Source organism: Embiotoca jacksoni, unplaced genomic scaffold, assembly GCF_022577435.1.
Source record: "Embiotoca jacksoni isolate LCO1_2020_lvr unplaced genomic scaffold, fEmbJac1.0.p SCAF_23, whole genome shotgun sequence".
In the NCBI taxonomy this organism is placed as follows: Eukaryota; Metazoa; Chordata; class Actinopteri; family Embiotocidae; genus Embiotoca; species Embiotoca jacksoni.
In genome coordinates this window covers 2,631,370-2,656,768 of record NW_027185374.1, presented here as the reverse complement: position 1 = coordinate 2,656,768, position 25,399 = coordinate 2,631,370, and the positions used below count along the sequence as shown (strand labels likewise).

Sequence of the window (25,399 nt, the reverse complement as noted above, 5' to 3'; positions counted from 1 at the left end):
GCATATAATATACATATTCATCAAATTGGTAAAGTACAGTAAATGCTGGTTATATTCTACCACTGTTACATATGATACACATTATTGTATATACAGTTGTAGTTGAAAATACATGAATTGAAATGAATAGATCTGGTTTTATACAACAGGAAATTATTTTAGGCGCCACTCCAGTGAGAATTTAAACGATGGCTCACTTGTGGGGTTGTGATGTAGCTGAGGAACCTTTTAGCTTCCTCCTCCAGAGACTGACTCTCACTGGCCCAGGGCTCCAGGGCTATATGCCACCTTGGTGTCTGTAGTGGGACACACACACACACACACACACACACACACACACACACACACACATATGCATGATCAGTAACAATGAAAAGAACATAAGAATGTATAATTATCTAACATCGAAGTAGGCCACTCGCAAGAAATCCAGTGCAAGGTCAACAATAAAGGAGCTTTATTCTTTCAGGTATTATAACCCACTTGTGTATGGGAACTGATCAAACTAGGTCACAATGTGCTCTGCGGAGAATTGTTTCCACTCGTGCGTTAGTGACAAATAAACTCGTAAAGTTCATCTCGTGTTATTTTAGTAAAATGGGGCCTGCTATTTAATCATATGCATCACGTGCTGGAAGGTACAGAAAAATTTACTTTGGAAAGTTCATCTGTGTTTTACAGTGGAAAAATAAGACCTCGGCTGGCTGTAACAGCTCAGTTCTGCTGTGATCACATTCCTGAAACCTGGCAGACCTCTGGTGTATAGTCTGCTTCATTTCTACAGGAATGTGTCTGTTTATGATTAGAGGAGAGGCCGTAAGATGGAGAGCCAGCAGTAGAAGATCTGTGATGATGTATTTGTTGTTTGCACAATCATTTCTTGGGTCAATCACCATGGCCAAGTACTCATTAGTGGCCCTGCTATGAATTCTATTCAGTGATTTCATGGAAGCACACATCCCTGCCTCATCAGTCATATATGGGTGCTGCAGTTTATTTTCAAATTTTCCACGGTTATGGAAAGCTCAGCTAACAAGATCATGTTTGGGTTTGTTTGATGCTGTGGGCACATCTGGCAAGCAACCTGTAAAGGGCATTGTCTGTTCAGGAAAATAACTTTGTGTTGGTATTCACTGCCATATTTCCAGCACTCTTTTTCTTTCACTCTACTCACAGTGACTGCAGGAACAACCCAGAGGGATTCACAGCTAAGACACTTGAATTTCTATTTATCTTTTTTAAATTAACAAAAGTGATTTGCTAGGGTTACAATCCTTGATAAAGTCTTAGATTGTGCATTGGTCATTCATGCATCTTTGATATTTTCATTTGCTAAAGTGTGTAATACACCCCTCCGTCCACGAGGATGCCATATCTGTGTCGCAAGTTTGTTCTGTCCACACCCCCCCAAACTCCTTCTTACTTGATCTTTATTACTCTTTGTACTCCTTTTCTGACGGTCATATCCTTTAGTGCACTGAGAGGTGTGATACGGGGCTGCACTCAAACACTCCTTTTACACACACATTAGGATTCCTGTTTGCACTTGAACGTACACGTGTGTCTGCACAAGCTGTACAGATGCATAGATCTGCAGCACGAGATTATCTACTAAAGCATTTTCAGTGACGGGGCTGTCTTTTTTTTTTAATCTTCAGTGCACCTGGACAAACACACACTAGACCAGAGCATACATGTATATAGAAACTCACACTTGAGTATAAAAATTACACAATTCATTGAGTTTATATGGACATATCTCACAGCACTCTGCTAATACACTATCTGACAGCACCATGTGTGTAATTTCCTCCTCCAGTGATGCTGATCCTGAATCTGCCAGCACACAGAATCAGCTGTTCCTTTAGTGGCTACAGACCTTGATCCACACGCTACTATTCAGTGTTTGGCATTCAGCCTCCAATCGATTTGCAGCATGTCAAAACATCTGACTGCTTGCCATGCCTCCACTCTTCCCCTCCTCTCTCTATCGCCCCTCTGTTTCTAACAATTTCCTTTCCTATCTCTCTCCCTCTCACAGCCTGCTTCTGTTCTGTCTCTCTCTGTCCGTCTCTCTCTTTAGTGTCTCACTTAGAAATTGTAAAGAATATCTGCATTGAATTAAAAATATCATTACTTGAAAACACATTTTAAACTTGAGGCTTGCATTATAACCACCGTGCTTAATAATTGCTATATATATATATATTACAGTTAAAAATATTGTTGGTAGGGGTAGCCTAGACTTTTCCACATCTTAGACACGGTGAGGTATATTCTCCAACAATAAACACAGGCTGAACTCTGTTTTTGCAATACATAGCAAGATAGGCTGCATGTTAACATTTCTACTTTTATATACTATAAAAAAAAAAAATTGTTTCATTTTAGTTTGTCCATTCAAAACATAAAAAAATGCAAGAACAGAACAAATTTTAGTCCTTTGAAAAAGAGAACTAAATTGCCAGTTGCTAGTGACTGTGTAGTTGACCTAATTAGGTTATATTAGGTTATAGATAGATTAGGTTATATGAATGTGTAATTCTTGTTTTGTAGATTATTATTATTATGATTGTTATTAATATATGAAAATATTCATAATATGAATGTGCAGAACAGTTAGGAAAAGATCAGAGTCAGCCAAAGATGCTTGTGGATTAGGAAATATAAAATAGCTGTGATTGCTATAGCAGCAATGACTAATGGTCAGACAGACATAGCAAATACATTGAAAATCAACCTTTGAAAATAGTTCAATATACATATTTGAGGTGTCTCTTGAAAACAGATCGTTTCATTGGCCCAATAATACACATGGGTACCTTTTGGAGAAAACATTACAACTTACTCTGCATAGAAAAGATGCTTTCTACATGCCACAGAGAGCTCAATCAAAACAAATCTCTTGATATTTAAGTATATGGCATCATTATTAATCTGTAACAGGACAGTACAAATTCTGTAAAAACAGTGATTACTGGATCAGTTTTTATCAGGATGTTTTTCCTCTGATTTTTACCTCAGTTTCCCCAAAGATTATCTGTTGTGCAATCCCTCTATATAATTTTGATTCGGACACCATAGTGGAAATCTCTCTGGCAAAAGCCCACAATCTCACAAACAATCCCTGATAAAAAGAAGAAACCCGAAATAACAATTCTAATCAACTTCGCTCCAAAAGATGCGGTATTGAGGCCAGGAGAGCTTTACAGAGACTGAAAGACTGCATGCCATTTACACACAGACAAACAACATCTACCTTTCTGCATCCTGGGGACTCTAAAAGCTCCCAGAACTCTCCGTCTCTAAGCTGCCCTTTTCATCTCCTTACCAAGTCCTCCCTGCACAACTCGGCTGTCAGGCCCCATACATCACCCCGGTACAGGTTGGTACTGGGCCACTGATCAGAGGGCAGATATCTGGGACAATGGACTCTCAGGGAGGTTGCAGTATGTACTGTAAGCAACGGTTGAGAGTAGAGAGGAAAAGGACAATGGGTTTTTCTAATCCACACACAAACACATGACCTCCCTGAACTTTATAGCAGAGAAGAGATGGAAACATTGGAAGATTTCACCAGGAGAAGAAACGTGACAGCTTTCTAGATGTAAGACTTTGCTTTATAGCTGGATTGTCTTGTACAGCTTATCTTTTCAATTTAAGTCTGTTATTCTCACAGCCTGCATTCATGTCGTCTCTATTCATGTGAAGGTATTTAGAAAAAAAATTATTGCAATATTTATACACCTAAACATTCAAAAACCCTTTGATCTAAAACAAATTTTGTGGAATATTCGTCTTTGGTAAATTGTCTAGAAAGAGATGGTGTTGTGTCTATGTACACATTATAGTATACGTGCCTATGGGCTATTACTAACTGGTGAATCATTACAGCAGTGATGAGATTAGTATTAAGCCCTGTGTTCAGTCAAGCAATAAGTCATCAACACCTCAGGGACAACAGTGTTAATAACAAACACACAGAACATCAGTCAGGAGTGTCGAGCCTCAGCTGGGTAGACATTAATCCCATGACATTAGATATCCTCAGCACCACCATTGAAGCTATAGTTGTCTTTACATGAACAAGATGGTCAATGGAAATAACTGATTAATTAGGGAAAAAACATTCTACAACACACCAGCTGTTTTATCATTTGCACTTTTTAACCCTGAATACAGAATACTGATAAAGAGGATAGAAATACTGAATTAAGCGAAAGTGTCAATTGAAGTGTACTCGCCGAGTGAAGTTGAAATAAAATGGCTGAAAACAGTTAAAGATCTGGTTTTAGCTTCAGGCACCGATAAGAGTGAAAATGTCTGTTTAAGTGTAAGTGATGAATTGAGCTTGAAGGATCAGTTGAAGTGGAAGTGCTGGAAGAAATTAAGTGTAGGTTCAAGTGTTTAAATGGAAATTTGCTGGAGCCTTGATACCGGGAACTAGAAAAGGTTCCACAGAAAATGAATGCGTGTTTGTTGCTGAAAGTTTATACATGAAACATCAAAATTAGCCAAAACACTGAAAGATATTTACATGGCCGCTAAAATATAGTTAATTGAAGAGGTAAATTGGAAGTTAAAATGCATGTGACTAAATGGGTTCAGTTTTCAGTTGTGTAAGCAAGTCGAGTTGACGTGCAGGTTATAAATGGAGCTGGGATGATCAGCTGATAATGAGGCCCTGAAAGGAAAGAGGGAAACATTTGAATTTAGACGTCAACTTTTGTGTTTTATTTTGACTGACTGACTTTGTATGTTAGAGATACAGATATGCAAAAGTTTGAGCACTCCGGTCAAAAGAACTAAAAAGTCTTGCAATAATCACGTTTTAAAACGGGTCTTTTCCCCCCGATTTTAATGCGTTCATTTATATTTCATCAACTTGAAAAATTACAGAAAAATTCATCATTAATGAGATAGGGGTTAGTTTGTGCACCCTTCTACTTAAAATAAGTAAAACACAGAAGATAATGATCTAATTAGGCTTTAATTGACTCATTAGGACTCGCTAGTTGTGTCAAGAACTATCATTAGTCAGCTAATGACAGAAGTCAGCTGTATGATAATACCAGAGGCTCATCAAACCTTTAGGAAATACACAACAACCACAAGGCAACTGACTTAAGATCAGAAATGAAGCTAGTTGATGGCTATAAAACAGACAAGAGCTGCAAAAATATATTAAAGCGCTTACAGCTTTCAATTTCAACAGTCGAAAATGTCATTTAAGAAATGGCAGCTTAGGGGGAATGTGAAAGTTAAGACAAGATCTGAAAGACCAAGAACATTTTTAGAGAAAACTGAACATCTGCTGGACAGAAAGGAAAAGCAAAACCAAAATATGACTGCAAAGAAGCTGCTGGAAGGTTTAGCTGACACGGGAGTGGTGGTGCAACGTTTAACACTTCAGAGCTGGTGCACAAACAGGAACTACACAGATGAGTCTTCACAATTAAACTTTACCTGCAGCCTCGTCACAAAGTTCAACGTCTGAAGACGGCAAAGGAACACCTGCCAGACATGTTTGGAAAACAATGGCTGCAGACAGATGAAGTTCGAACTGAGCTCTTTCACTGAAAACACCAAAGGAGCAGCATTTGATGAAGAGAAACCAGCTTTTAAGCATGAGAGAGGAAATATTTTGCCTTGGGGTTCTATGGTGGCCAGAGAACCTGCATGGATAGAGGAAAGACAGGATTGCTCAAAATATCAGCAAACTCTGGATGCAAATGTCACACAATCAGCCACAAAAGTGAAACTGATCCCAAGCATTCCTCAAACACCGCCATTTGTAAAGTAACATCATATTTTCTTCTTTACATGTCAGAAATCAATAAAACATGGATTTTGCCTGTGCACGACCTGCATGTTTGGATATAGCTGGGTGTGTTCTTGGATATGTGCCTCTCAGCCTGGGTGTGAGAGAGGTGTGAGCAGCCAAGCCAAGCATGAATAATCCCTCAGGGAGAAGAGGATGGATGGGTGAACAAGAGATGACTGGATAAAACAAGAGAAGACCGTCTGCCAGGACAATGAAGGCGGACGAGAAGAGGGGAGAAGTGGGCGGTAGAAGCGGTGGTAGAGTTAAAAAAAAAAAAAACACACAGATGGAGAAGGACATGCACCTAAATATGAAAAAGGTAATAGGTCCATTTCTGTATTTAGATTTACAACAAGGAGAAAAAAAAAAAAGTCAATACATAACGATCGATGGCAGTGTGGTCAGAGAGTTTGAGGGACACGGTGCAATCAGTGCTTGAGTAAACAAATTGTCATCAGCACATCGAAGGTCACGGAGGACCAAGCTACAGGTGAGATGTGGCTACCCATTTGGAAACCATAAGGCGACAAGCAAGAGCGCTGCCAAGTCAGCCCCGTCTGCTGGTAAAGTGCCAGGGTGGCTGAGTGTCAGACCTGCTGCTCATCCTTTTGCAATTGCTCTCACCAGAGTCCAGACACTTCAGAAAAAATACCACCAAGCTGTGCAGCCAAGAGGTCAAAGCTTTTAGTTCATCGGCATGTGGAATGTTTTTTTTAGCACCACGGACTGTCTTGAAGTCAGAAGATGTTCTCCGACAGGCTGTATTTTCCTGACAGCTCGGGTCAAAATTCAACAGTGCCCAATGCCAAATGAAGGTCAAGACATGGAATGGACAAGTGGGCAGACAGAGAAGTTGTGGTTCAATGAAACAGCTGCTAGATGATTCACATTAACCTCGCTCTGTTTTCTAGTGGGTGGTGAACCCAGGTGCAAGATCATATCCGAGATTTGTGCTCCAGAGGCTTGTGCTAATGGGATTCAGGGCAAACTGTTCTCATCCCAGAGCGTCGAGTCACAGTGCAGACACCGTAGGGCACCTTGTGCGTATCTCTGTGACACCAATGGATTGAACGGAATGGTTGTGTTTGACACTTTGGAAATGAAAACGGGCGACTCGGGGAAAGATGGTTTGTTATTACTGTGGTGCTTTGAACCTTGGTGCAATTTGTATTTATGACTAAAATTTATTTTTAGTTGTTAAATTATGTAAGTTATGTCCTTTTATTTTTTCATGAAACCCTAATTGCTATCACTCACAAACTCTTGCTTACTACTAGTTCTGTTGAACAACAAACTATTGCTACTTGTAGGAATGTAAACTGTATTACTTTTTGTGTGCCAGTAATTGCAGTAATTCCTGTGAAAGATGAAAAAGCTACCTGCCATTATTGACCATTTGTTTGAGATGAGCCCCCAAAGAAATTCTTGGCAGACAATACATTTTTTCACCATCCATGCACATTTAAAGGATATAGAGCCTGTTATTTTATAGTTTGATTATTGTTGACGAACCCCAGTTAAAAGACCAGAGCCCATATGGTGTTTTTCTGTCTTCCAGTATTTTCTAGCTTTCCGTGTCAGGCATCCTCAAGGCCATTTGTTCCTCCTAAATCTTAAATGCGTTGTTAGAATCAGTTCTCTGTTTGGATTTGGTCTTTCTGGCTTTTTGTGAAATTTGTTGCCCATAAGAAAAGTACAATATGCATCCAGCCTTTTTCCTGTAAGGCTGTTGTAAACAAAGATTTGTACAGCAAACGAGTGTCGGCCAGGTTTGATTCCGACGCCAGATCAGACCTGTTTACTAAATATTATCCCTGCTGTATACGTGGGACTTAGAACAGCAAATGCAATCCATGTTGTGTTATATCAGCTGGTAATAGTCAGAGCCAAACACTGAAAGTTATTATATTCAGAGCAAAATAACCCGTATATTTTAAGGATTGACAGGATACCATGTGACTGTAAGGTATATGGAGGATAATCGCTGAGAATCAGCCTCACTAAGCTCTATCATTCTGACTAATCTGGGAGATGGAAAGACCGGCAGTCGGACCAGATGCAGCTGTCTCCACTTCCTGCAGTGTCATCTCCTCTGGCCGGCCCGGCTCATCGGCCAATCCCCGCTCACTGGCAGAGTACAGGGAGAGACAGGCAGGGTATAACAGAATTAAAGAGGAGGATTACGCTGATCTTTTTTTTAATAAAGGCAGTAATCTCAGAAGAGTTCAGCCTCAGTCTCGAAGGCACAGACAGCCTGTGGAGGAGTGGAGAAATACATGAGGAAGGGGGTGGAGATAAAGTGTTTGTTTGTGTGAAGGAGAGAAAACAAGAAATTGGAGGCTGAGGCATGGATGGTGTGGATGGAGGATGAAGAGCTTGTTCTCCTCTCTCTACTGTTTCTCATTTGTCTAACAAACCCACATCTGGGATGCATTTACTGTAAGAGAAGGGCTGTAGGAGTTTCTGTGAGAGGGAGACAGAGAGGGAAAGCTGGAAAACAATTGACATAATCCTAGAAATGCATTGTTGGAGAAGAATTAACTTCTGAATTTTATTTGACTTTGAGGATTTGCTTTCATGCTCCTCACACTGTTACATTACAGCGCACACTCTCATTCTGCAGACTAATTGGCAGCAGCATTATCTGCCCACGTGCTGTAACTCAAAGCTGATGGAAGACCAGCACACATCCATTCTGACTCTGCAATTTGTGTCGTCGCCTACATGGCAGTAGCATTTTGTGTCCATCTAGTTTGACTCAAAGCTGATATATGAGCAGTGCTCAAGCATTTTGCCAGTGCAAAGCTGAATTTTCCTGCATCACAAACGCTCTCACACTCAGCTGGATCCCGAGAACTAGCAGACATAAAAGGACAGGATAGATGTTTTTAACTGGTAATCAACAAGGACAAAAGCCTTTAAAGAAAACTGTTGTCATTGTTGTCCATTGAATAACAAGGTTATGCAGGTATCAGTTGGTGGTTATAGAACCATATTTGCTGCTTTGCCGTTAAAGCCCAATGTTTTACAAAACCGCAGTGGGAAATCTTGGTTGTTAATGGAGGTGTAAATACACAATACTAGTCACTGCTGTGTGTGGTTTTAAAAGGAGGGGCAGCTATGTTTGACTTTATTCGAGAGATTCCTAAAAGTAATTTGTGGTTTCCAGTTCCCACCCAAAATAACCAACAGCTGCTCTTATCAGAAAACGCTGTAATCATCTTTCTTCCTCTTTCACATACAGTCTGCACTCACAGATATATACATGTGAAGTCAGTGTGTTCTGTGGAGTCCTTTGACTTGTCATGGCACATGTGATCAACTTAAATCTCTGCAGAACTGGGTGTTGCCTTGGAAACACAGTCCCTCTTCATTCACATCATGGCAACTTCACTCATGCATGCATTCATAAAAGCAATGAGGCATAGGCGCTCCTATCCATCACCACATGAAACGAAGTAGTTATGTAGAATATGCAACTTGGATAAAAAAAAATTATTGATCGCTGAAAACACTCGTTCCTCTGATTTGATTATATTGTGTTTGAATTGGGCCTTGTTGGCCAGCGACTTAAGAGACAGATGGGGTCTTATTGTTAGCAGTTACACTCTGTATGTGTGTGGCTTTGTGTGTGAAGCTGTCTATGCGAGTGTGCCCCTGTCTTCCTGGACAATATCCCAAATATGAAATCTGTGTTTGATGTCGAGTTGGGAAGAGCAGAGGGAGCACGCTGCGCACCATATGACACTTACTTCCTGAGATGGAGCTGGAAATACAGACAGAGTGACGGCAAGCTAGACGGAGGGAGGGAGGGAGTCATTTCTACTCTTGGCTCATTCTTTGTTTCCCAATTTGCATGTTTATGTCTTACACGTATATGATCGCTGGATATGTAGACTGGAATTGAAAGATGATGGCAAGGGGATGTATGTTTCCAGCAATTTCAGAGTATAAGTGTCAATGTTTTTCTGTGATATTATTGTCTTCAGCAGAATCACTTGTACCAGCTATCAAATAAGTACAACTGATACAAAGTGAGAGAGAAACAGGGATGAATATTGTTTTAAACAAGGCTAAAAGCAACAACAAGCTCTTTAAATGATTTTTCTTGAGCTTCACTGGGTTTCTTTGTTGCTTTTGGGGCTAAGTGGTGTCTGCTGTCTTTGTAACCAGACACATAAAGCTAAGGCGTGCATCAAACGCTACTGAAATGGGTTTCTGCTACATAAACAAACCTAAGGCTTTTTGGTGACGCACCATGTGCCATTGGCTGGAAGCAGGTATTCATTGCCTTTGTGTGTGTGTGTGTGTGTGTGTGTGTGCGTGTGCGTGCATGCGTTCATGGATGGGCAGTGGAGGTGAGTCGCAAAGATGGGAGCTATAGGGCATCCAATTTCAGAGGTCAATGCACTCATTCATATCAGCTGGGAGGGAGGCTGAGAACTTTCTGGAATGTTCCAAACAAGGCGTCCACGTCTGAAGGGAGTATTGTGCGATCAGGACTTGACAGTTTGACACTGACCCCCCCCCCCCACCCCCCCTCCAGTGGGCATCTTTGTGTGATAGAAGTTAGCACACACAACGGGCCCACTGTAACATAAAGTGCACTGAGTGGGTTCTGTTTTTCCACCAGCAGCGTATGGATTTGATCATCTTGTTTGAGGCAGAGCTGTTGTAGAGCTACATTTAAAAGTTGGGATCACAAGCTTCCAGGAGTCATTGTCCCGGTTCTGCCCTTTTGTTTCTTTTTTACCGGTTGTGGTTCTTGTTGTTTTGTAGTCACTTCCTGTTTTATTTTGTAGTCACTCTGTTGCAGCCATGTGGACTTTACTTCCCTACTTTGGGGTTATTTTCCTACCAATTCCTGTGCTAACCTGTTAGATGATCAGTCCATCTTCTTTATTGCTCCTCTTCAGTTCCAGTTCATATTTATTCTTGTGTAGTGAATTCATTGCTTCTGAACATTTGTGCATCATGTAAGTTATTGTGTTTTTTATTGTTTTTTTTCTATTACCTTGCTTTGTTCTGTGGTTTTTGAATCTTTGTTTTCGTAAAAGAACCCGCTGTCTGTTGGTAAAACTCGGCTTCTGTTTCGACCTCCTGCCTCCTGTGTTGTGCATTTGGATCCTCCTTGTTAAACTGGTAGTCGGCTCAACAGTTTGACAAAAAAAGTAGTACTTAATTATCAGGCCAAGGATGATATGCTCTCAGCTGTCTTGTTAAAAAACTGTGTAAAACACTTACTCATGCAAATTAAATATTTAATATTTCTTTAAACTTTGCAGAGCAAGGGTAATTGATTATCTTAGAGATCTGTTTTTCCTCCTTCCCCCATTTCTTGGCACAGATTTCCAGCCTCTGTTTTTCTTTCGGCCAGACTTTGATATTATCTTGTATTGCACAAGTAAAACTATGTGCCTGTCTAGAGCTGTTTGTTTTGCCAGGGTTTTCATAATGCACGATGCAATGTCACCATGGTGATATGATCCAAAATTGTATTGGAAATCATGTGTCCAAACATGTTTAATTCCCCGCTCTGAATTCATCTGCCTGCAGCGATTGCACCTTTGCTATATAAGCTGCTTTCGAGGTGCTTGTGGTCCTACTGTATGAGCTGATTATTCCGCTCTTGTTGTTACCTAAGGAAGGCTGTTTTGTACACTATGTGGCAATCACCGACAAACTTAAAGTCCTATACGAGTGAGTTTGCAAGTTATATCTCTTTAACAACAAATCCTGCATGCTTTGTAGAGTTTCTGGTTTTGGCCATTTAACCCACTGTTGCAAACATCCAGTGGTTTTCATTCATATCTCTTTTATTTCAAATACGTATGATAACTAGAGTTTTGTCACTTAAATACAGTCACTAAAAAAAGCATTCAGACTTCATGCAAGATTTTAGTTTTTGATTTTGCAAAAAATTCAAAAAGCCTTCTTTCACTTTGTCATTATATGTGTGGATTGATAGGACTTTGCAACACACTAGAGGGAGTTTATGTGTACAATCATGTGAAAAGTGCACACTGCCTAATTACTTTAACAAAGAGCAATTCAGACTTGATTCCCAGGGTAATGGATTACACAACTCAGGCAAGTTTAAGACTGTAATTGAATGCATGTATTAATGGAGAAAAACTGTAGAGAAGGGATTTACAGAGTCTAAAATAATAATCTGTGATGTAAACTTTATGCAACGTATAATAAATGGGCTAAAACATACAAAACCACTGGGGTGCTCCTTTCAGTTTCATACAAAGTTCAAAGCTTCATATATTCATATTTTATTTCTGGCATGCTTACTGGCACTAGCTTTTTATTTAAATTTAGGCTCTTCAGTGACTTAAGACAAGCTTCACTGACAAATTAAGCAATGCTAAACCTCTCGCTTTTAACAGAAGTGAATACATGGTGAGTTAACACGTTTCTGCTTGCACAAATGCTGTGAATTATGTTGCTATTCTATGAGACTATTTTTGTAGATTCCATATAGGAGTATAAATGGCTCCGGCTGGGAGTTCAACAGCAGTATGCTATTGGTAATGGACATGAAATTTTTAGTTCAGGAGCAAAAAGGGAAGTGAAGGAGTGTGACCCAAGTGACATGTCAGCTTCTCAGCCGTTGATTTCTTGTGACTCCCTGGTTCCCCAGACGCCCGAGCTGGAGGTTAAAGATGCCTGAGAACTGACTCCAGTCACACCTTTGGGATTACAGGAGTCAACCCCTCTCATTCTTTTCAAACAGTCCTTCCCTCTCCCCCTCTCTTTCTTTGTTGAGCCCAGTCTTTCAGTTTACCAAGACATAACCAAGGTCAGCGGGTTTCTGCATTAGAAATTCCATTGGGGCCCAATACTGGCTGGCAGAGGTTGGCGCAAGCAGTACAAAGTGGCCTTTTCTGTTCTCACTCTATCCCAGGACTGAATTCATCAACGCTCAGGAACAAAGTATTAATTGACTATATTTGAACTGAAGTAATTAATACTTGCCTTTCAAATACATGAATTTGTGTCCAATCTGATCAAAAGAAATCATTTGAATTAAAATGGAAACTGCTCCGGCTTATTGGTGGTTTTGGTGAAATCTATTATCATAATCAAAACTATTTACAAATATTCGTAAACTTGAATTAGAATAAGATTAGAGGACCATAAGTGTCTGTTTCCTTTTGTTGTTGTTTTTTTTTGTCTCGGACACCAGAGAACAAAAGGAAACATTTAGTTAATATTTTTGACGATCAACGGGATCATACCATTTTGATGCAGTACACAAACATCATTGCTTTAAATTAGATGCATCACAATTAAAATAGCTTTGTGACTTTATTGATGTGGGTTTGTTACAGTATCAAACTATTTTGAATTTGACTCTAGACTGCAAACAATTCTTTGAATTTTGGACATCTTACAGCCTTCTCACCAGCACTCGCCGTTAGGCAGTGTTGCGGTATTATGTTTTTTGGTTGTTTATCCGTCCGTCTGTCCCATTATTATGAGCAAAACATCTCAGGAATTCTTTGCTCAAACTTGGCTCAAATTTTCATTTGGTTCCGAGGATGAACTGCTTGGTTTTTGGTAGTCAAAGGTCAAAGTCACTGTGACCCAAGTCCTAGCAAGCGTTGTTTCAGGGACGCCTTGCAGGAAAATCTTCAAATTTGGCACAAACATTCACTTAGAGTCAAGGATGAACTGGTTGGATTTCGGTGGTCAAATGTCAAATTAACCTCTTGTCCACACAATGCTCGCAATGTCTCAAGAACGTGTCGGGTGTTGGAAAGCATGGAGGTAAACTTAAACTTGTTGGCGGAGGATTATAAACACGAGACAGAATTCTAGTTTTATGCAATATCCTCATATAATTCAAAATAAACACAAAGACAGATGCATAGATTGTCATTTGGTCATCCTAACACCACTGGATAATCATTTCAGTAAACTGTCGTGGATTCTTACGTTACAGAATCTTCTTAAACTGGAAAGCCTGTCTTAAAGAATCCATGGTTCCACTTTGCTCCTCTGCTCTTGTGATCTATGTACTGCATGTCTGTGGGCTTTGAGGTTCAATGTGTGTGACATGTGAATGACAGCTGGACTATGTGGAGTAATCTCTGAACGATGCTGGCGTGGAATTCCTACAGAAAAGCCCTACATTGCCCACAATCTCACAATACTTTCACTGTTAAATGGGACGCTGTGGATAGAGGGCAGGGAGAAGTGATAAGATGGCTATGCAGGAAAATATATGTAGCAGTTTAAGATTAAACATTAATTTCAACATGAACTTTAAGATGTTGTGTTTGACTTTTTACAATGTGTGACTTTAGAGAAGACATAGGTGCAAACTACATATTCTTCAGAAAAATAAGAGCAAAATTGTCACTGAGTTGCACTCTAAGGAGTAAAAGCAATAGTGATTATTAAAATTCTCTTCTTTGACAGGACTCTTGTAAAAATGTGGGATCCTTTCAATTATTGATTTAAGCACCACTTATTTTCTCTTCAAAGAAAGTATTTTTACTTCATAGTAAAGTTCTGGACTGAAATCGCCCGACTATGATGAGTAATAGACAATTGTTGCTGGGTCGAGATTCTTCCTGTTGTTGTTGTATTTGTTTGACTACTTTCTAAATAGCTGAGTACAAACCATGAGAACGTAGTATAAAACATAATATAAAGTAAATATATCTCATAAGTATAAAAGCTGTTTAAACACACTAAAATGTTATAATTTTCCTTTAACATCTTTATCACAACTGCAGATTTCAACTCACTGAGTGCTCGGAAATGAGAAGCAGGAAGTTACATAACAGTAAAACAGCAAAAGGATTTTGGGTAAATGGTTCACAGTGAAGTCAAGTCAGTATATTTATACAACCCCAAATTACCCATTACTTTAGGGCATTCAAATCTCTGCAACATACAACCCCTTTTATACTTATACCCTTTCTTGGATAAGAAATGACTCACCACAACAAGACCTTTTGGCATGAAAACAAACGTTAAAGAAACATTGGGGATAGCAACAAAAGATGAATCTCTCTTCTGAGATGGACAGTGATGTATTTGTTGTTGTAAACTATGTGTAATGTAGACAGAAGTGAAGTGTTGTTTCATGTGGACTTGTACGTTATTTATAGAGATCTTATCTCTATAAATCATCTTGAGCATCTTGAACATGCTCTTATTTTTAATCATATTAGGGACGCAGCCTATTTTCTGGAGGTATTTACAGAAAATCCCTTACCAGCTGTACATGGTAGTATCTTACAATACTCAGTACGAATACACAATACGCCGTACATTTTTGCCACTTGCTTCTTTTCTCCAACCAGGAAAGTGGCATCACTTCCTCTCCCACCAATGGCAATAAGCGCATCAGAATTCATGGGAGGCTTAGTCATTTAAATTAACATATGATGTCATATGTTACTTTTTTTTTGTTGACTTTTTGAGCCGCCAGTCGCTGTTGGCCTTTTTCACAGTAGGTTTCAGCGTTGGAGTGTCGAGGCTCTTTGTCGTGTGTGTGTACGTCACTGTGACTTAAGGCCACTATAGTCTGTTTATCGCTGTGTTAAAGACAGGAGGCTGAATCATCAGTGCATGCTGTGTCTGCTTTTTGACATCCTTCTCTCTTTGTGTTTGCGTCTCTCTTTCTCTCCCTCCATCACTGCTGCTGTTGTCTGAGCGAACACATTTCATGTCTGTCTATAATTTACCAACTCATCCTTCTCCCCTTTTCCCGGTGGGGAAGAAAACCTGCACAAGGTAAATGATTAAAGAAGATGTGTGTGAGTGTACTTGTGTGGATGTCTGACAGCTAAGAGATTAGATTTCCTTTTGATTGGTTATTGCTAAAACAGAAAACAGTCCCCGAGGCTGTGTCTCTCTCTCTCTCACACAAATACGCAGACAGTTTATTAAGGGAGACATAATTTGTCAGCAACAGTCTGTCCTGTCACCTTTCTACTCTACAGCCTCTAGAATGAGTTTTGAAAAGAGCTTTGCCTTCATGAATGATTTCTCGCTTTATTTTGCTCAGAAAAAGCCTTTAAGCGAAACATCCCTACCTTCTGGTGTTTTCAAACTGCAGCACAGATGACAGATCAGCTGCTGTTTGTGAAGCTGTGACACCGTGTAGTTGTTGGTATGCAACAAAAATGCCATAAAATAAGCACACTATGTGAAAGTACAAATATTCTATGCAGATGTGATGAAGTGCTGACAACAAGACAGCTGGGGAGTTTTATTTGCGTCTTAATTACTGAGACACAAATAAAACACCATATGTACATCATATAAAATATATACAAAGCCATAAACAGGTGAAAAATCCTCTCAACAGTTTTATTAGCAGATAATAAAGTGTTTTAAACTTATGATTATTTTAGTGCCTGCCTCAATCAACCATACTGATTGAATATGTTAAGAGGGAAACACATCATGTATTCCACTATATGAATATGGGGATGTAATATTTAATGTGAGCATTTAACCCTTATTACTAAGCCAAGACATTACTATGAGCATTTATACTGATTATATCTTCAGTTATATTACCTTCACCAACAACTCAACACTGCACTGTAGCGCAGAAACTTTATACCTAAAAAGGCTCTGCCCATATGTATTTTGGGATGTGTGGATGTTTTGGATATTACTTCTACAGTGTTCATTCCCTTAATTATCTGTTGTGATTATTTGCTGATATATATATCAACTGTTTGTCCATAAACCCCTCCAGTTGTGTTCAGTTTATGAACAAATATAAGAAACTATAAATGAGCACAGAATTGACTCTTAGGAAAACAACAGTGTGCCATCATATGCACAAATATCTTTGCTGTAGACGGAGCTGTGGCTGTTGCAAAACATTACACTGATTTTATTTTGTTTCACAGCAGCTCATAAATAGATAATCGTGGGGGGGCAACCGTTTCTGTTTATGTTCTGCAGCAACATAAAACTAAGATCTCTCCATACTCTGTAGATAGTTGAAAAAGTTATTTTGCATTTAACACACCAAATATTTTGCCAGGCATATAAAATTATACAAAAGGTTATATTTCAAACCATATGTTCACTTTGACCAGTCTCTTTTAAATAGACATGGACTGGGAAAAGGTCTGCATACTTTCATTTTTATAGTTGTCAGGCTCATTAACAAACAATAAACTAATCCTTTGATACAAACCAGAAATTCTGAAATGAATAATTGCTTAGGAAGCACGAGTGTTTAAAAAGTAAATTTCCTCTGTGTTTCTGGAAAACACCAACTTGTGCATGCCCTTGGCTTTCGGTTTATTTTTTTACATTATGCAAAATATTTTCTCAATTCCCTCCATTGCTGTTCTCCAAGGTCACTAAAAAAGTACTTGTCAAATTCCTTGCATAACAACAGTCCTGCTTTCCAGCCCATTATTTCATCTGCAATCAATGAATACGTGCCGCGAGGAGAGAGCAGGGAGCCAGTGTGAGAGAGAAGTTAAAGGAAGGGAGGGAAAATAAGAGAAATATGGGTTAGAAGTGGGAGGTGAGTCTGAAGTTTTAAATTGATACAGACAGGAGAGAATAAAAAGCAAGAGGAAGGATTAGAGCATGAAGGTAACATGACAAAGCAAAAAAATACCAGCGATGTTCAAGATGAGAGCCAAAAGGGAGAAAAGTGAGGAAGAGTGTGGGTAGAGAGAAAGAGGGAGCTAAATGGCAGCCGCACATGACACAGAAATTTCATCAGGGCCCCTCCAGGGCACCTTAGGAGACAAATTTTGTGTTAAGAATCATCCCTGATTCTTCCTCTCCCGAGTGAGCATATGTAAAATTGATGGTGCACAAGTGCCCCTGGCGTAATAGCCCTGTAGTGATTTCCATGGCATTTAGAGCTCAGTGCCAGCATCTTTGTCACTATAACTTAGGTCATTAAAGATTAAAAGACGTACACCCCGAAGTAACAGAGCCAGGAAAAACAGTGGAGAGGAGGAAGATGAGGGAAAGACAGATGTGTTTGTGTGTGTGTGTGTGTGTGTGTGTGTGTGTGTGTGTGTGTGTGTGTGTGCGTGCGAATATGTGTGCTCTGTTGGTGGGAAGGGTTGAGAGAAATGGGCGGGTATAGGGAACAAAAGGGAGACAGATGGATGGGGAGATCGAATGACGAAATTAAGGCAATGGCAAAGAGCAGCAATGAATCAAAGAGAAATGCATGGAGAAAGGCAAGTGGAGGGTTGTTAAACTGGTGCGCTGACACACCCATCACAGGTCAGCAGGTCAAGCTCCTGGAGTTTGTGTATGTGTGTGTTTGAGTATGTAAATAGCTCCAAAAGACACTGTGTTTGAATAGTCCTTTGTTGGAGCTGACTCTGTATAGGTTTGCAGCCGATACGAGAGGGGGGAGTGTTTGATTTGCAGTTTGTGTTAAACCTACACTTGTTTAAATTGTAAACCTCTTTCAAAAAATAAATGCAGGCGACTTTATAGTGCTTGAAACCAGAGTGACAAACTCTCTTTTTCAACTTCGAAGCATTTCAGAGGTGCTCGTTGAACATGCATTGATTCTACAGCCTGTTCTTCCTTCATCACCCTCCTGGGATTACTGAGCTTTAAGCCAGTAACTCAGAGGGATGGAGTGAAAGCTCCTTATTGAGCCAGTCTGTCTCCTGCTACACTGATTTAGGATCCGATAAACTTACAAGAATCTCAGTCGCAGCAATTAAGAACAAAGAAGTTGAAAGTATATTAAACCTACCTTTTTGTGCGGGTGGAGAGGTGGGCAGCACGGCGGTGAGGGGTCCTCGCTGACTTCATTCCTCTTATTCGCTATATTGTCCTTCTTCACTGTGCGAACATAAGAGATTCTCCTTTTAATGCTTTTGTCCTGCTCCTCTGCTTCTGCAGGCACCCGTTTAATTCTGCTTTGTTGACCCCGGTTCTGATTGGACTGGCTGGGACGTCCCGAAGTCAGGGGTGCAGGGGAGACCTGCCAACCTGTCTCCAGGTAAACATGAACGCACACACACACAGCAGTAAGCAGAATGCCCAAACGCAGCAGCAATCCCAGGGTGAGTCGCTCTCTGCCCATGTCCATTCTCTATTCGGTCCGCCCGGTCTCTGGCTCACTTTAGTCCATGGCCTCAGCTGGAAGTGTTGTTTTGCTCTCTGCTTTTTCTATCCCATTCTTTCTTGTCAAAGAGTCGGCCTTCTCTTCTCTTCTCTTCTCTTCTCTTCTCTTCTCTTCTCTTCTCTTCTCTTCTCTTCTCTTCTCTTCTCTTCTCTTCTCTTCTCTTCTCTTCTCTTCTCTTCTCGTCCCAAGTCCACCGTTAGACAGTGGTAGGTTAATAAAACACAATCATGTCAATGACACCTCTGCTCATAAAGCAACTTGCACACACACACACACACACACGCATGCACACATGTCCATTCGTGACTGTGTGCATGTTAGTGTTGAGGCTCTGCAAGCAGATTCTGAAGTACAATGTATGCCACCTCTTTGAAAACTTTGGGAACTCCCTCCTCACACTTACAAGTCCCTCTTTTCCCAAACACACACGCCCCTTTAAATTGCTTTCTTTTTCTTTCTATCAGGCTCACATCACAGACAGGCACACACACACCCCTCTGTTGCTCTGCCCCCTCCCTGGGGTTGCCTCTCCCGCCCAGCTGAATCTCAGGTTACTGTGTAATATGGGCAGGGCCTGCTTCTGCTCTGCGGGTCCATGCAGGTCTCTCTCCACATCTGTTTGCTCTCTCACCAAACATGACACGTCTGTCTGGATAATATTACTCACATTCGAATCAGATATAGTTTTGCCATGCAAACATTTTGTTTCCAGTACTGTCTGTATTATTGCAACAAATCAGTTAGTTCTTCAAATCTCTGCCAACTCGCTAAAACTAACTTCTGCTGTAATTCCCCAACTAAATATTAATTTGTAAGCCAACACTTCTTCACTGTCTTCTCAAGCAACTTCATTAACTTTGCCATTGATTTCTCTCCAAAGACCACAAATTCTGCTGTTGTTTGTAAACAAATTAATAATCACAGCCCCTTCTTGTGCACCAATTTATTAAATATATTATTGATATTTTTTAAAACAGAGAGGGGACATTTGTCAGGACTGCTAAAGCAGATTATTTTTAGATGGAGAAAAGCACTGATCATAACACTTTCACTCGGATGGAAATTAGGATTTGCCTGGTTTTGAAGACTATTTTGACAGCTAAATCCAAGGAAATGCAGGGTAATGATCAGACTCACTTCCTCCTGCTGTTCTGAATCAATGACTAACCTTTGTGTTTGGCTTTTAGCGAATTTAGCTCTCTACTGCCCCCTTTGGAGTAAAAAGAGTACTCCCCGAACTTCTTCATTGATGAAAGCACACATGAACATGCACTGGATTTTGAGGTAAAATTGCAACGGACTCCATTATGGTGATGTTTCTGGTCAGTGACAGTAAACATACATACACTTCCAAATGTACTATTAGGTTGGAGAGAGACATTAATATTAACACAAGACTTCAGGTATTGGCTTTGCTTTGTTTGTACGCTTACAAGGAACATGCGGTAGATTTAAAGAGCACAACGTTTTCTAGATTGAATAATGTGTGTGCAAATGTCAAAAGAAATAGAGTTCAACATTTCAATGAGTCTGGTGCTGCTGGTTCTTATAAACTGCAGTAAAAGCACATGATCTGTATTGACCTGCTCCATCGATCAATCTACCAGTCAGTCAACATATTGTTTGTCTAATTGATATAGATAAAAGGCTGGTTCATGATTTTATACATTGCCATTCACTGTGAAGTCTTATGGCTATGAGAATGAACCATAGTTATGAGTTAGGGAATGGATCGAAACATCGAAACTAGTTTACTTCCTTTCACTGATTTGTCCCCCCCAATCTGTTTACATTAATCCAAACTGATGGAGTTTTTGTTGTATGAAAACTAAGCTCAAGAATACTGTGAATGTATTTGGAAGCATACTGTAGTCACAAAATGTCCTGACTGTGTGTGAATTACCTCCATCATTTTATCACCACCGTGTCAAGTAGGTTACACCAGGCAATTAAACCGAATCAGATAAATTCTATCTGGAAACCCAGAACCAGAATGAAACGGGTCAGACAACCTCTGCTGCCACCCAGTGGTTAATCATGAACGCTTATCACCTCCATATGGAACGAATTACTGAATCATGTGAGTGTGTGAATGCTGAATGTGATGTAGGTCAGCCAGTAATTTAACTGGTGATGATAATAGAAGTATGAGGAAAGAATACATGTGGTTAAACTGACGGTGCAGAAATGACAGCTTTTAGCATAATGCACTGGAAGATCCTGCAAAGCTCTGCTTTTGTGTGAATTTGTACACATGTACAGTACAACCAGATCGGGATTTCAAGCAGCACGCATGAGTGCTTCGTTTTTTTGCATTTACAGACAGACAAATCTAGTTGTTATCTTGAAAGAAAATGAGCAAACTCAGAATGTCAGGTTCATGTTGTGCATCAGAAACAAAAAGAGGATTTCTGTTTTTCAAATAGAACACGAGTCTTTTTAAAATGTTGTATCTGTAGACGGCATTACATATATTGCAATGATTTATTGGGATTTGGCCCAAATCTGCTGACACATGGAATGCATTTGTGTCTGGCTGCTTTTTTCTTCTCCTTTTCTTGTCTCCACCAAAACAAGGTCCAGAGAACAGAGGTCATGTAAAATGGATCCACTGGCATCTCCTTATTTAGCAGTGCACAAAAATTTCCGCTAATGTCAGCAGTCAGGCGGAGGCCAACTGTTAACCTTGCAGATTGACCAAACACCGAGGGCAGTGTACCACTTAGAAGTTAGCGTCTGTGTGATGCTGATGAAGAAAAACATTGATCATGCAGAATCTTAACTCCAATAAAACAAATCTCAAATAATTCTGTCAAATAATTACTTGTACACAACTCAAACGTAGCTCAAACAATGTCAAAAAGCAATGTTTCAAGAGCAGATTAGATTTACTCAACAGTAATGAGTAACGAGTAATGAATAACCTCATCAGCTAAGGTTTAACAAAACAGTGTTAAGAGGTAAGAACAAAAGGTCAAATGAGCCCCCTGGGAATAAGGAACTCAGAAAAGATGATAGTGGCAGGAAGGGCAACCACACAATAAACACCTAAACTGCAAGAAGAAAAGAGTAAACCCACAATTGGCTCGCACAGTTGGTGTACAAATGTGTAAATATAGGCAATGAAAAGATCTTAGCGTCTGACAATTCCCTTTTGGATTTAACATTTCAAGATGAAGTGTCCGGGTTACTTGCAGGTGAGGTTTACTTGATGCTATCTTGTAAACAGACGGCAACTCGTCTGATACCCGCTGTGACAGGTTTCACCACGCATGAACTAAAACTGGATTAAACTGGACTGAAATAAATTTACAATGGGGCCTTTTTTGTGGGTGGTGAGCACGCTGAGATGTGGATAAACGTACTGACGTCTAGCACAGTGGGAAGCAAACAGTTGTGACAGGAGCGGGTGAAGGTTAAAGTGTGTTTGCGTTTGGCTGGGGCCCAAAATGACACACACACACACACACACACACACACACACACACACACACACACACAATCTCATATTGTCTAATCAAAAATATACACACACAATTGGCACAGTCAAAACTAACGTAATCCATACTTAGACTTTTTCCCCCGTCACTGTAATCCAATCACAAACACGAATAACAGAATACTTTAAATGCACAATAAGTCGCAGATTGGTTTAGTAACTGCAGACTAAATTAGATATACAGTGGGTACGGAAAGTATTCAGACCCCTTTAAATTTTTCACTCTTTGTTTCATTGCAGCCATTTGCTAAAATCAAAAAAGTTCATTTTATTTCTCATTAATGTACACTCAGCACCCCGTCTTGATAGAAACAAACAGAAATGTAGAAATTTGTGCAAATTTATTAAAAAAGAAAAACTGAAATATCACATGGTCATAAGTATTCAGACCCTTTGCTCAGTATTGAGTAGAAGCACCCTTTTGAGCTCGTACAGCCATGAGTCTTCTTGGGAATGATGCAACAAGCTTTTCACACCTGGATTTGGGGATCCTCTGCCATTCTTCCTTGCAGATCCTCTCCAGTTCCGTCAGGTTGGATGGTGAGCGTTGGTGGACAGCCATTTTCAGGTCTCTCCAGAGATGCTCAATTGGGTTTAGGTCAGGGCTCTGGCTGGGCCAGTCAAGAATGGTCACAGAGTTGTTCCGAAGCCACTCCTTTGTTATTTTAGCTGTGTGCTTAGGGTCATTGTCTTGTTGGAAGGTGAACCTTCAGCCCAGTCTGAGGTCCAGAGCACTCTGGAAGAGGTTTTCTTCCAGGATATCTCTGTACTTGGCCGCATTCATCTTTCCTTCAATTGCAACCGGTCGTCCTGTCCCTGCAGCTGAAAAACACCCCCATAGCATGATGCTGCCGCCACCATGTTTCACTGTTGGGATTGTATTGGGCAGGTGATGAGCAGTGCCTGGTTTTCTCCACACATACCGCTTAGAATTAACGCCAAAAAGTTCAATCTTGGTCTCATCAGACCAGAGAATCTTATTTCGCATAGTCTGGGAGTCCTTCATGTGTTTTTTTGACAAACTCTATGCGGGCTTTCATATGTCTTGCACTGAGGAGAGGCTTCCGTCGGGCCACTCTGCCATAAAGCCCCGACTGGTGGAGGGCTGCAGTGATAGTTGACTTTGTGGAACTTTCTCCCATCTCCCTACTGCATCTCTGGAGCTCAGCCACAGTGATCTTTGGGTTCTTCTTTATCTCTCTCACCAAGGCTCTTCTCCCACGATTGCTCAGTTTGGCTGGACGGCCAGGTCTAGGAAGAGTTCTGGTCGTCCCAAACTTCTTCCATTTAAGGATTATGGAGGCCACTGTGCTCTTAGGAACCTTGAGTGCTGCAGAAATTATTTTGTAACCTTGGCCAGATCTGTGCCTTGCCACAATTCTGTCTCTGAGCTCCTTGGACAGTTCCTTCGACCTCATGATTCTCATTTGCTCCGACATGCACTGTGAGCTGTAAGGTCTTATATAGACAGCTGTGTGCCTTTCCTAATCAAGTCCAATCAGTTTAATTAAACACAGCTGGACTCCAATGAAGGAGTAGAACCATCTCAAGGAGGATCAGAAGAAATGGACAGCATGTGAGTTAAATATAAGTGTCACAGCAAAGGGTCTGAATACTTATGACCATGTGATATTTCAGTTTTTCTTTTTTAATAAATTTGCACAAATTTCTACATTTCTGTTTTTTTCTGTCAAGATGGGGTGCTTAGTGTACATTAATGAGAAATAAAATGAACTTTTTTGATTTTAGCAAATGGCTGCAATGAAACAAAGAGTGAAAAATTTAAAGGGGTCTGAATACTTTCCGTACCCACTGTACATAATGTATCTGAAATCAAAAAGAAAACTGCTAAACTTTCTTTCTTCCACACCTTCAGCAAGCAATAAAGCAGCAGCACGACAACGATTAGCACCTTTCATGCTCATTGACCACATGGAAAACTCCAGTGGTCTCTGCCAACAGCATGTGCGAGCCAATAAAGAACAGATTGTAATAAGCTATATTGTATATGCATATTTATGAAAAAACAAATACAATTATACAGTGTACAGTGTCCACAGCACACTAAGACCACGACCTCGCATACATGTAGAGTAGAACTGTGCTACCTGCTACCTGTTGAGCCTCAAGCCTGACTTTTTTTGTTGTTGTTATGCAAACGGAAGTCGCATCGATGAAGTGCGATTTATTTGTTCGTGTTTAAATGTTGAAACTAACGAATTTGCGAGGCAGACCTGTTGATTTCACAGTAAGACACCGTCACCGTCAGTCTGCACGAATGACCTGTTTCAATCAGTTGTCTCCTGTTTGATTATTTCCCATGTCAGGAAGTGGAGCAGATGGCAAGTCAGTGCGATGGTGTAAGTCAACACTGCCGTCGTTTGTATCGGTGGTCGGCTGAATCCAGCCAAGGCAAGGTGCGGTGAGTCAATACAGCCACATCTACTGCACACATCAATCATTAATCAAAGGCTCCAATAGGGGCACAATCGATTTGTGTCAGAAACTCTTGGTTGTTTTTTGGGGTTCAACTGTGGTGAAGCATGTGGTGCACATGAAGTAAGATGGATTGTCCTACCAAAAAAAAATAACTGGAGAAGGTGGTGGCATTGAACTGCATGGATTCGAATGCACACGGATGCATGCTTTTAAGTTGCTGCATGCACAAAGAAGTAGGACTTGTCCTTTACGTTCTTTGGCACAAAAGGGTCAAAAAGATTCAAGTAGTCCAATTGCAAGCCATCAATATCCTTCCCTATAGCATAGTCACACACACACACACACACACACACACACACACACACACGCACACACACATACCTCAGGTCAGCTCTCTGTGTTTGGAGTCGAGCTGTTTTCAGCCGTTTTTAGTCCGTTTTCAAGCAAAAAGTCAAATATTTAATGGTTACAGCTTCTCAAAACATGATGATTTGCTCTTTGTCTTAATTTATAGCAAACTGAATATGTT

General features: G+C 40.3%; 1 protein-coding gene across 2 annotated transcripts in view; it reads right to left on the bottom strand.

The window, feature by feature from the left end:
- mettl24 (methyltransferase like 24) overlaps positions 1 to 19,287 on the bottom strand; it is a 35,016-nt gene extending 15,729 nt beyond the window's left edge. The window contains exons 1-2 of one of the 2 annotated variants that reach the window (XM_069158230.1): positions 18,558 to 19,287; positions 198 to 296 (exon numbers count right to left, since the gene is read on the bottom strand). In XM_069158230.1, coding sequence (XP_069014331.1) covers positions 198 to 296; positions 18,558 to 18,896 — 438 coding nt within the window. In that variant the 5' untranslated portion in view covers positions 18,897 to 19,287. The remainder of the gene's footprint in view (positions 1 to 197; positions 297 to 18,557) is intronic. The other variant, XM_069158231.1, reaches the window with a different exon arrangement.
- Between the last annotated feature and the right edge of the window lie 6,112 nt (positions 19,288 to 25,399).